The sequence below is a fragment of the Cyanistes caeruleus genome, chromosome 9, assembly GCF_971803275.1.
Source record: "Cyanistes caeruleus chromosome 9, bCyaCae1.hap1.1, whole genome shotgun sequence".
Classification (NCBI taxonomy): domain Eukaryota; kingdom Metazoa; phylum Chordata; class Aves; order Passeriformes; family Paridae; genus Cyanistes; species Cyanistes caeruleus.
Window position 1 is genome coordinate 10,718,551 of NC_141709.1, and position 12,319 is coordinate 10,730,869.

Genomic DNA, 12,319 nt, shown 5'->3' on the forward strand with positions numbered 1-12,319 from the left:
CTTCTTTCTTTACTTCTTTCCTTCTTCGGCACTTCCACACTTCCTCCGCACTTCCTTCCTCTTTGCCCCTTTTAGTGTTAAATAAAATATATCAAGTTTTTTTACACCAACATCTAACCTTATTTGATTTCAATCATGTTTTTTGGGTATATTTCGTACCATTGTGGGTTCTATCCATTTTATTCACAGAGGTTTAGTTTCCTTTGGTCTTCTGTGTTTAATCCAGTTTGTAACAGGGAAGAATAGAATAGATTAGTTCAGCTGGAAAGGAACTAAAATAATCACCTAATCCTGACACTTAAGGGCTGAGCAAAACCTAAAGCATATTACAATATTTTTAATTTCCTGATCAATTTGGTATTGGATTGAATTTCTTTGTGCATACACTCACGTGCAACTCTTCGTATGCCAGTCTTTAGTGTAAAATATAAACTTCAATAGCAAAATGATCTGTTTCAAAGTTACAACTGTTCAATCCCAAATTGAATGATTAGATGGAAAATGGAAATGGAAATGGAAATGGAAATGGAAATGGAAATGGAAATGGAAATGGAAATGGAAATGGAAATGGAAATGGAAATGGAAAGCCATTTACAAAGCAGATCATTCTCCAAGTGTTTAGGCTCCCCTGAGGAAGTTAGACCCCCAGATACTGTGGGAATAGCACTTTCTAATTGCAGAGATGTTGAGGTAAAATCTTTAAAACACAAAGCAGTGTTCCTCTTTCTTCTCTACTCTCCAGTGAGTGCAAGAATTCAAGTCAGCACAGTGTCAGGTTCTAAGCTGCATTAACAACCTCTAAAAAGGGAAATTATACACTACTCTTACTGCCTAAAGCAACTATTTCTAAAAAAGAAAGTCTTCCAATTATTACTGTTTTTTTAAAAATCATTTTACACAGCAGAAGACATATCTTCATCATTACATCACTAAAGATTCAGAGGCACAAAGAGCATTTTTATTAATCAAGTGGCAGTAATTTAACAACTCCTAGACTGCATTTGGAATGTTTGCTGGAATATGCATATGTCAGTAAAAGAAATAATATTGACATATCTAAATTTAATACCACTTAAATCTGCCAAACAGGTATTAGAATGTCTTAATTTCTTATTTTCTTAATACATTCTTGCTAGTATTTCCAACATGTCTTTACCAATGACTTAAGAAACAAAGAAAAACCCCCAGCATACCCCCAGTAATAAAAGCACACATGGTATTTTAATTTTTTTTTCACAATTTCATCTAAATAACAATAAAAAAATAAATTAAAGGCCTGAAGTGCAGGAGAATATCTCATACACTTTTCTGAAGTGCAAGGATGCATGTTGAGAATTCCAGTAGAAAATTGTCACAGGTATGGTTTTTAAGAAGTTTAAAAACCTTAGTGTGTCCAAGATAAAACTGAAAACTGACCAGTTTCCTAATACACTTGAGCCTTTGGATAAGAGCTCTGTAGCCAACAAAACAATTTGATACAGATAAACCTTCAAATTTGTCAATGAAAAAAAATCCAGACAATATTAGCAAATTAGAATGCCCTGCATTGTGGTAAAAGCCAGAATGGGTCCAACATTTTTTTTTTCCTTTTTGGATTGTTCCTTTTGGGGTCTGGTTTTTATTTTGGTGAGTTTTTTTAGGAATTGTATTTCAGTTCCTGGGAATTTGATAGTCATTATAGTTTTGCAGCTCTGCAGGTGCCTACTGCCATCTTGTGTACTTTTGTTGTCATGTGAATGGACATGTCTTGCAACTAAAAGGTCTACTAAGATGTATAAAGCATATTTAGGATTTACTGGATAAAGCCACTCTACATATTAAGGCATGGACAGTGAAACTGGCAGAATTGGAAAATACCTTTATCATTTATTCTCTACTTAAAATGTAAGTTCTACATTTGTAGTGATAACAGACTTAGTCTTTCCAGCTTAAAATCTTCCAAACTTTTTTTTCCATTTTTTGTTTTTCCCAGTCTGGGAAAAAATCTGGATGCAAATCTTACTGACACTGGCTGTTCATGTTCAAGTTAAGCTATTTCTTGAATTCCTTGTCTTCCCAAGTAGAAGAAAAAAATATTGCTGAAAGGAAACATTTTGGCCAGTCATGATTTCCATAAATCCATGCTGGCTACTTCCAGCCATCTTCCTGTGTATCTTATGCTTGGAAAATATTTACACACTTATTTTGTCCATCTTCTTAGAAAGTCACTCAGCAGGCCAAATGACATGCAGGGCTATAATTTCACTTTTCCCCACTTTCCTACTCTCAATATCCTGACTGTCACAATCTCATGGCCAGTCCAGGCAAAACTATCACTGAGCTTCACATCCCAAACCGCTGCTCCTTACTTATGAGATCCACCAAAGAACTTCCATTCGTTGTCTCCTTCATCACTGGTGTCAGGAAATTGCATCAATGCACTCCACAAATGTCCTGCATTTCTTGTGGCTCCCCACCAGAGCAGGTATCTTTGAAGTTTAAGTCCTTAGGGACTTCCAGCCCCCTGAAAACCAGAGCTGCCAATACCTGGCTTCTTCCAGTTATGTAAAGGCAGCCTTACTTTTTCCCTTTTTTTTTTTTTCTTTTTTTCTTTTTCTTTTTCTTTTTCTTTTTCTTTTTCTTTTTCTTTTTCTTTTTCTTTTTCTTTTTCTTTTTCTTTTTCTTTTTCTTTTTCTTTTTCTTTTTCTTTTTCTTTTTCTTTTTCTTTTTCTTTTTCTTTTTCTTTTTCTTTTTCTTTGTCTCTATCTGCTCCAGTTGTGGAGGGGAGTGATGGAGCAGCTTTTTTGGGCACCTGGCCTCCAGCCAGAGGTCAGACCACCACAAAAGCACTTTGAAATCCTAAGGTAAGGAGTACTACAGAAAATATTATTTTACACACAGGTTACATTTCTTCACGAGACACAAACTGTAGTTGTAGAATAGCTAGGTCTAGTTTACAGATACATGTGAGTTTTATAAAACACTTCTCACCTGACTTGTTAGTCTGTCTGCTAAGAGGGGATGAGCAAAACCAGCCAGGAAACATCTTAATTGCAAAGTAGAATCAGCAGGCATGTGTGGGATTTGTGCTCTGTTGCAATTTCAATTGCTGTGGTTATGATATTAATTTTAGATAACTTTAAAAAAGCACAAAAAGCTGTATTTAAAATATGAATGAAAACATAATCAAAATAAGGAAAATACTTTAATTTTTTTTTCCAGACATTATATTGCAGACAAGAAAAATGTTCAATAATTGGATGTATTGTCAGGGACCATAACACAGGCTTCTCAGATTAGAAAGACCTTTGATTTATTTTAGAAATGAGGTTTGAAAACTCACAGTTTATCCTGTCAGGCTGAAAACAGCACTGTTGAGGAGATAGAAAAGTTTGCTTCCATCATGGAGTGAGACAGACAGGCAGTTCTATCTCCAGTTGTATCTCAAGTGTTTGCACTTAAATCCATTTGAGTCAATGTAAAAAATGACAGTATTATATAGCTCTGGTCCTCAGCTAGAATAGAAATGAAAAGATAACCACCTCTGACTAAAAAATTAGCTACCTGATGTGGTAGAATTCATCCTATTCAATACTTCAAATGAGAGAGATTATAGTGAGATTGAAAGGCAATAATAGGAAAATCTCAGATTTCAAAGTCTGATTCATTGTTAAGTCCAGTGAAGTTTGACATGTTTGGAAGGGAGAAAGTGGAATCTCAGAGCTTGAATTCATGCACAAATTATGCTTTGTTCAAGAAAATTCCCTTACAGAAGTGAGACACAGAACATCCTTATAGAGTGAAGAGCACCTCACTTGCACTGCTTTTGGTCTTATAGATATTAGAGACAGCAGCACTGTAAAAGCTGAATTCATCCAGAATTCAGATGTATGCATTGTTACCAATTCTTTCCTAGATTATTTGACAAGTAGTCAATCTGCTTTAAAGCTTTAGCTATTATGTTTATGGACCTGATGGATGAGAGCCAGAAATACTCAAACTCATTATCTTTCACTCTGTGTCCGTGAGTATCCCCAGCCATTCCACTCCTCCTGCATCACTTGTGGGGAATTCTTCTCCACTTTATTCACTCTTGGTGCTGAGATCTTGAAATTGCCTTTTAAAAGTAACTCTTCTAACTAGACTTTAGTGTCAACCTTTCTTCTACTTTATAATTTTTCCTTTGGAGAAGTTTTACTTAGCACTGCTTCAGACCAAACCAAACCCCAAATACTCTCTAAGTCTAAAAATTAAAAGGAACAGGAACTTGACCTGACAGTGCACTTATGTGGAAAATCAATTTCTTAGATCCAATTATTGCTAACATGTTTTCAACAGTGGGGATTCACCTTCCTATACCTTGGTTTTCTTTCTTAGTGTTCTTTTTTACATTAGCCCTTTTTTTCAGGGATTGTCTGGTATTCATATCTGTGTCATTTATAATACAGCTATGTCCTGATCTCAGTTTAACCCTTTTAAGTGTTTATGTTTAATTAATTCAGCTAATTAGATAATTTTTTAATGTACTTTAGGCAAACATACTCCATTAATTCCTTCAAGAGGATAAACTACCTTGTTTCTGTAAACCAATTGTCTTTGTTGAAGGCAGTATAAAAGAATACATCCCCAGATTTAAGGTTAATATATTTATTAACAGAAAAAGGGGGAATTGGTTATGTATGAGTGTCATAAATCAAAATGAGAAAATAGATTAAATTACTTTGTTTTGTCTTTGCTTTAAGGACTGAGGACTTTGCTGAGGACTGTTTTTTAATTGAAACAACTTTATTCAGAATTCCACTTTAAAACCTCCTATGAAATCTGTCTAAACAAATCCATTTTTTTGTTGATCTGTTGTTTAATGGAGACTTTAAACCTTAAAACTATCATATCTTACTAATATGATATTGGTGTGATCATCATGTGACTGGAAATATTCCAGTCACTGTCCTTGAAAGAGTTAAAAAAATGTGTTTGTGGCACTTGAGGACATGGTTTATTGGTGAACATGATGGTGGTGCTGGGCTCATGGTTGGACTTGAATATGATCTTAAAGGTCTTTTCCAAATTTAATGATTCTGTGATTCTAAGTCAAGGAAAACCAAAGCCAAATTATTCACTCTCCTGAGTTGAAAACTTTTCTGATCCATTAGGGATGTGAGGGGTTTTTTTTGAAGAGTTGTTCTGGGGTTTTTTTGTTTCAAGAATGATTGAAACAGTCAAAAATCTGAGTATTGGAGGAAAAAAAATCTCGTCTAAGGTCATGATGGTGCTCTGGAACTTGGACTGTTGTCCTACTCATAGTGACTAATGTTCTGCTTATGGAGAAATAGCTCTGAAACTATCTTACCTTGTGAGGAAAGTACTGGTGTTTATGCCTAAAGATTTTTACTTTTTTCATATCTTTGTAGCTTTATAGATTGTTACTATATAGTTGTATAGCTTCTACTGCTGTCCTTGCCCTTTCTTATGTCTTAGAAAAATAGAACAATAGAGCAATAACCCTTTCTAACACACTGTGTAACACTCTTGAAACTCTGTTCAGTTTTATTTTCCATAAAAGAATTTCTAACAAGGTCACTTCTGATTTGCACCAGACATGACAAGAAATAGAGCAGAGAAGCCCATGGAGCAATTCCAAGGGGCAGATCCAACAATGGGTTGATGGGGCAACTCCTCTCTTTTTGGACATACCTGCTGGATATCCTAATTAACCTCACAAAAATTGTAGGATTCCCGTGGCATGCATGTATTTGTGCACCTGAAATCTTCAATTTAAAAACTGCTTATTGTCTTAACAAAAATCATTGACATTTAATATTGTTTGGAAAAGTTTTTCTTCTGATTCCAGGTAACAGCGTCTTCCAGAGTCCCTGGATCCATATTCAATCTCTTGTACCCCCTCAGAAAGGTAATTTAAAGTAAAAGCCAGTTACCTCTAATATTTATGGTTTACCTCAGTTAAAAGTAAAATAAAATTGATAAGTTGTTTTGCTTTTAAAAACTACAGTGGGCTTTACAGTTTATTACATTGGCTTTTATAGAACATCTATCTGATGATGATACAGAAAATTTTGCTTTCCAGCTGTGACTGTGGCTCAGTCTACACGGTGGTAGAGCAGCCACCAGACCACAGAGGATGGAGTGGTACCCACAGAGCCATCCCTTCTGCACAGGCTAGAAAACAGGCCAGAAATTCAGCAGCATTAACTGGCACAAACCAAGGCATAGAGCTGTGGGCTGGAGAATGAGAAAGTAACAGAAGAAGCCAGAAACAAGAATTTTTAATGCCAGCTGAAAACTTCCATTATCTGGTCTTGAACCTGACTCAACCAAAGCTGGCTTGGCATGACATTTCAATTAAAAGTTGGGAAGGCTTGTCCCTGATAGATATGAATAGTTTTTAATTAAATATCTCTCAAAAGATCCTGTGAAACAAACTATTGCAAAGTTCTTCCGATAGGCTAAATACAGAATAATGAGGACAAAATACGGCTTAGTGCAGCCTGATTATTCACTAGTTAATTTCCACAAGTAGCTTTTTTTTATTTCTCTTTTCAGATGCATCATAAGGAACACTGCACTAAAAACACCAAGTCAACACCTTCATTATTGGAGATATGCTACCAAAACTAAAGGGAATATTGCCCTTCAGTTGTAACAATAGGATTTGGCTGTACTTCTGCATATAATTCCCTTCTACTTTGCCAGAGAAAACCAAGACTGTACTGGCAGAATAACCAGCATTTCTACATATCTCTGAAAAATAAAAGTATTTCCCTACAAAGTACTTTTATAGTTAGATCACCCTTAATAGAGTTCATGTTGAGGCTTCAACTTCATTAATGATTTAATCTGACAGATTAAAAAATAAATGTGCAAATCAATATTTATGAAGTAGACTCATACCAAGTTCATGTAATGGATTTTTATTTATCTTTATATTTTATTCATTTACATTAATTTATAACACATGATTACAACAAAATATCTTTCTACTCACACATAAAAAAGGAAAGAAAAAAACACTAAACACTGACTTATCTAATATTATCTCAGACCTCAGAATTCCTGTGTCAAGTAGAAACAAAAGTGCCTAAAACTTCTACTAGTGGCAGCTTCTTCTCCATAAAATTTGCTTTGCCAGCTACTTAACCTCCCCATAATGAGGCAGTCCATTGGTAACATATGGTTAAACTAGAAATTGATGTTATAGTTAATAGTTTGTATCAAATTATAGCTGCAGCAATCAAGTCTTAAAAAGGCAACTTTATTTTCTAGTGTTTTCTGATGTTAAACTACATGAAGTTATTCAATCCCCGTTTATAGAAAACTCCTTAATTCTCTACTTCCTTATCTGCAACAGATAAAACAGTAACAGTAGATTTGTGATAACTTTAGGGCCAAATGATGTCAAAAAGACATTTTATGTCACTAGGACTTGAAATTATAAGGCACTGAGTGAACAGAGAAGTGAGCAGAGAATTCCATGGACCCTATGAATTCGTGCGGGGAGAAATTCACCTGTCAGAAATTTCTCTGACAGAAAGCTCATCTCCTTGAGGGACAGGCAGGGGTTGGTAGCACCTCTGAGCAATAAAGCTTTGAAAATACACCTTTAACTCCTCTCCCCACTCAGTTACACCTCACTCTAGTGACAGTGTCCTGCAGCCAATGTTTGAGTGTGATGATGATGTTCCCTCAGTAACACAGCGCTGGGGTATGAATTCCAAAGATACACGAAAATGTTCGATTGAATTTGTCTCTGTATTGAAGCTGTTCATCAACAGACTGTATAAAATGACTCAGCAACTGGTATTTATGATAGATAATAAAATCTGAAGAAAAACAATGATGAGAAGCTTGTAATATGCTGAATTATGTGCTAGAAGTGCAGATAGCCTGTCTATCTGCAAATGCAACAATGGAATAATAAAACTGTATTTCCTGACTCTTGGCAGATGAAATGAATTTTTTACCTTGTGACTTGGGTTGCATTGCATTGCATTGGCCACATCCTTCCAATGTGGAATAATTCCATGAAGAGAGTTGGAATAGTACAGTTAGAAGGGAACCTTAAGGAACTACATCTTTTTCAGTTTTCAATACCAGTGGCAAGTTTTGACATTGCGTTTCAATATACTCCAGTTTTACATACACACTTTGTGTATTAGAGTGTCATCAATAGCTATATACACTGAATTTTAACAGTTCTTGTACCCTGCATGACTTCTGCAATTCCATTTGAAATCAACAGAACTGATGGATCAAGATACAAACTGTTTGGTGAGAAGGAGAAGTGGAAGAAGAGAGAAATAAAATAAACAAGTGATGCAAAGGCTGTCACTCACAATCTTTCATGAGTAGACCAGTGCCTTGACAGTTCCCAAGAAAATGATAGCTAAACCTCCCTAAACCTCCTCTTTTCCCTCTTTATTGATGAGCATAGCATCACATGAAGAATATCAGCTAACTCAGGTCACATGCCTGGCTCTGTGCCCTGCCAAGCTCTCTCACATCCCCAAACCCACTCACCAGGAGGCAGAGTGAGGAGCAGAGTTTGTGCAAACACTGAATAACTCAAACAGAACTGTGTTATCAGCACAATTTTGGTCACAAATCTAAAACACAGCACCACACAGGATTAGCTTGATCCTAGCCAGACTTTGAGAAATTTCACCTGCATACAAAAACTGTGGTAGGAACATGGCTTTGGGCACTGCTTTTTTCAGAAGGGATTTATCTGCTAAAGGTAGCAGGAAGAACCTGTAATATTTTTGAAGTATGATCATTGTCTGTATTAAATATTGAGACATCCTAATTCAGACTCCAATCAAGCTTCACATCACAGAAGAAATCCAGTCCCTCTCACAGACATGAGGAAAAGTCAATCTCTCCCCTTGAAAACTCTTATTTCCAGAACAGAATAACATTGTGAAGGCTGCATCGAAGTGTAGGGCATAAAACCTCATCCTGCAGCACTGCAGCTATTATTGAAACAAAAGAAGTATCTGACAGAAAACTAGAAAAAACAGCTGAATGCTAATACAAACTTTGAAATGGCACCATAGATAGGTAATTGTGGATCAGCTGAATAAATATGTAATGGAATTTATTGCCTTAGAAAATACAGGACCGGGAGTGTCACTTGCTCAGATTCTGCTGAGGTTAGGTGCATAGGTTACTGAGTATTTAACAACTCAGGAAACAAAACCTGCACTGTGAAATGCACACTGCTATGCAGCAATCTGAACTCTCAGTGAGCTGAGGCACTTTTTTCCTGCACCTTAAAAATAGAACATGGTGAACTGAGGTGTAGGTTGAAGGACAGAAATGTTTCCATTTCTTAAAAAATCATGGCTCATGCGTCACTTATAACTCAGTAAAGTGCTTGTATTGACACTTCAAAAATAACCCATGAAATATTTCAGCAAGTTTTGAAAAAACATTCTTGCTGCTCTGATATGGATGTGGTGAACTGTAGGACACTTTTATTTGAATATGCTGCTTCAAATGGGAATGATATATCATTTGTGCTTGCCTAGAGAGAATGTTGTTGCATCAGCAGCTCTTCATTCTGTTTGTGGTTGCAAACCAGCTCTTGGGGAAGAATCAAATGGCCTGTGTTAGCCATCAGCCGTGACTGATTGATTTTGATCATACTATAATCACTTCCTTGAGAAGTTAAACTTTTATCACTCTTTCAGACAAGTACTTGTGCTTGACAAAGGCAGATAATTAAAATATTTATCACTTCTAGATTTAAAATATGTAATTACAGTGTTTGTTCAGTCTGATTATCACAGATGCTTAACTTACAGGGTCTAAAAATTTCTATTTGAGGCATGAGAGTATGAGCTTGGTTATGGAGTGTTTTTGGAAAGGCGCCTTCTCACAAATTCTTCTCTTAGTATTTCAAGGGGGACTTGTAATATTTATTTATTTACTAGGTCAGCTATAGATTAATATAAAATTGAAACCCTTTAAAGCCTAATGATTTATGAAGGTATTTCAGTCTTCTGTAATTCTTGAATCAGTAGATGGGTTTATATCTCTTATTTAATATCCCAGTAGTGACAGGTAAAGAACATCTCTGCAAAACAAGTTGTCCAAAAACACAGTGGCTTAAGCCTAGGCAAAGACAAATGACTGGGTTGTGAGCATCCTTTTAGCCCAGCTGAGATTTACCAACAACTCTCTGATCCCGTGGATGTGGTGTAGGTTACACATTTGTATAGATGGGCTGTCAAGAGTAAAAATAATTAGTAGCTATTTATTCATATAAACTTGGTAACCTCAACCATATGAGGACAAACAAATAAAGTAAATTATTTAGCATATTTCTCAAGAGAATAAAATTTGGCTTCCTGGGAAGAGGTAAAATGTATTACAAAGACTACATATTTTGATCCTGAAAAACAATTTTGGCAACAAACACTCTGCATGAGGATGATCTACTGATCTGAACACAACTTACGTTGACAGCAAGAAACCTGCAGGTTTATTCTTCACAAATATATAAATCTTGCAGCAAATCTCAATGCATGATAAATTTAATGTTCAAAAATTGGTGAGTGCTATAATTTGAAGCCTAACACATATATTACTTAAAAACCTTCTGCGAAGGATCTTGCAGCATTTCTAAAAGGAAGTTTTGAGAAACAGGAAAATATCACTATAGGTGTGTGAAAATGCTATAAGGTAACTGTAAAAATTATATTACCAAACAGTTCCTTTTTTGGTAAAATTATTGCCTTTAATTTTACCAATTCTAATTATTAATTCAATTTTAAACCCTGCAGAAGAGAAAAAGACCCCTGGGACTCTTACAGCAGTATGTTCTGAAACTGGTGTTTCCAACCAGTCAACATGCTGGTTTGGGTTTGAGCCGTTCTTTTTCAGTGGATGACTTCTTTTTTTCCCTCTGGTTTCATGGGGTTGTGTTTGATTTTCATGATAATTTAAGAGTCTGACTGATTTCATATAGAATTTTCACAGCCCTTGGTAAGGTCTTATGGTGTCAAAATGTAGGCATTTATAATCAAAGCCATAAAGTGGCAAATGATCCAGAGGTATTTTTCTATTAGAGAAAGGAATACAGTGGTTGAAACTGGTGGAAATTGTGCTCATTTTCACTAGTGATTCATTCTTGGTGAGGCACACCAAGACACATGGGGGATTTCCATAATTGCAGGGGAATTCAAGACTGGATAGCTTCATTTAAGAGAAGCATTGTGTTTTGTGGGAATTAAGATTAAATGTTTTCAAAGAAGAAATTGGTGACATAAGTCTATAAACTGTACACTGATAAAATGGCATGGTCTAATAATAAAATAACTCAAAGAAACAAGCCAAAAGGAATGTTTTGTGGTTTTCTGATTGTGATATCTGTCTGGGTAAATAATTTGATTTTATGCTTTTTTTAATCTTGGTCTCCATGGTCATTTAGTGCAGGACTATTTCTGCAGAACTTTTGAGGAATCTTTACACTGTTAGTAACAACATATCTTTGGGGACAGTGTATTGATCACTACCACCTCTGTTTGTATCTTTTAGGACCAAGAGAAAAAGGAAAATATTTTAAAAGAGATCAGCACCACTAACACCACTGCTATGTTCCTATGAAAATCTACCTTTCCAATTAGATCACTTTTTTAGGAAAATCTTCTCCTTAATACCCCTACATATTTCTCTTATATAATTAGTCTGGAAAACAATGATGATTCATGTTATAAGCTTACCAAGGAGTTTTTACAAAAACAAGTACACACATTCTTGAACAGTATAATGGCTTATCAGCTGTCTTGAAATGCTTCCTATTTAAAATCCTTGTTAGGAGAATCTGTTTTCAGATACCAGTTCTTTCAGAATTTGAGGATGGAGGTCATTTTGTTTGCACTGAGACCTTTGTTATTCCAGTTAGGGAATCACATCCCCACTACCACTTCTTTACTGAAAATTAAAGCATGGTATTGATTTTGGAGCCTCCTCTTTTAAAAGGTAACTTCATTGTCAAATGCCACTGTATAGCAGATCATCTCCCCTTCTTCCTTATTTGTTTTAATTTCTATGACCACAAAATCATTTCCTATCTGTTATAGCATCTTTTTTCAAAGACTAGTTTGTCTTGATTGAAGCAATGCACAAATTCTCTTCTTCTTCTTGATTTTAAGGCACATCTTCCTTCAGCCTTTAAGGCACATCTTCCTTCATTTTATCACTGTATGGTGTTTACCCCAAAAAGATTATTGGAGGAGTACTCATCTCCTCAGATTCAGAGTCCTTTCTTGTATTGTTTTCCCTGTTGTACACGATATGAGATTAAAGAAGCAATATGTAT

At 35.5% G+C, this 12,319-nt stretch overlaps 1 protein-coding gene across 3 annotated transcripts in view; it reads left to right on the forward strand.

The window, feature by feature from the left end:
- Positions 1-11,336, forward strand: part of LOC111922021 (uncharacterized) — a 33,675-nt gene extending 22,339 nt beyond the window's left edge. The window contains exons 5-6 of one of the 3 annotated variants that reach the window (XR_015274136.1): positions 5,813-5,890; positions 6,065-7,930. Coding sequence is in view for 1 of the 3 variants with exons in the window: in XM_086842899.1 (XP_086699025.1) it covers positions 5,831-5,890; positions 6,065-6,070 (66 nt within the window). In the remaining 2 variants the exon portion in view is untranslated. Of the gene's footprint in view, positions 1-5,812; positions 5,891-6,064 lie in introns of all 3 variants that reach the window. The other 2 variants (XR_015274135.1, XM_086842899.1) reach the window with 2 other exon arrangements.
- Positions 11,337-12,319: the final 983 nt, after the last annotated feature.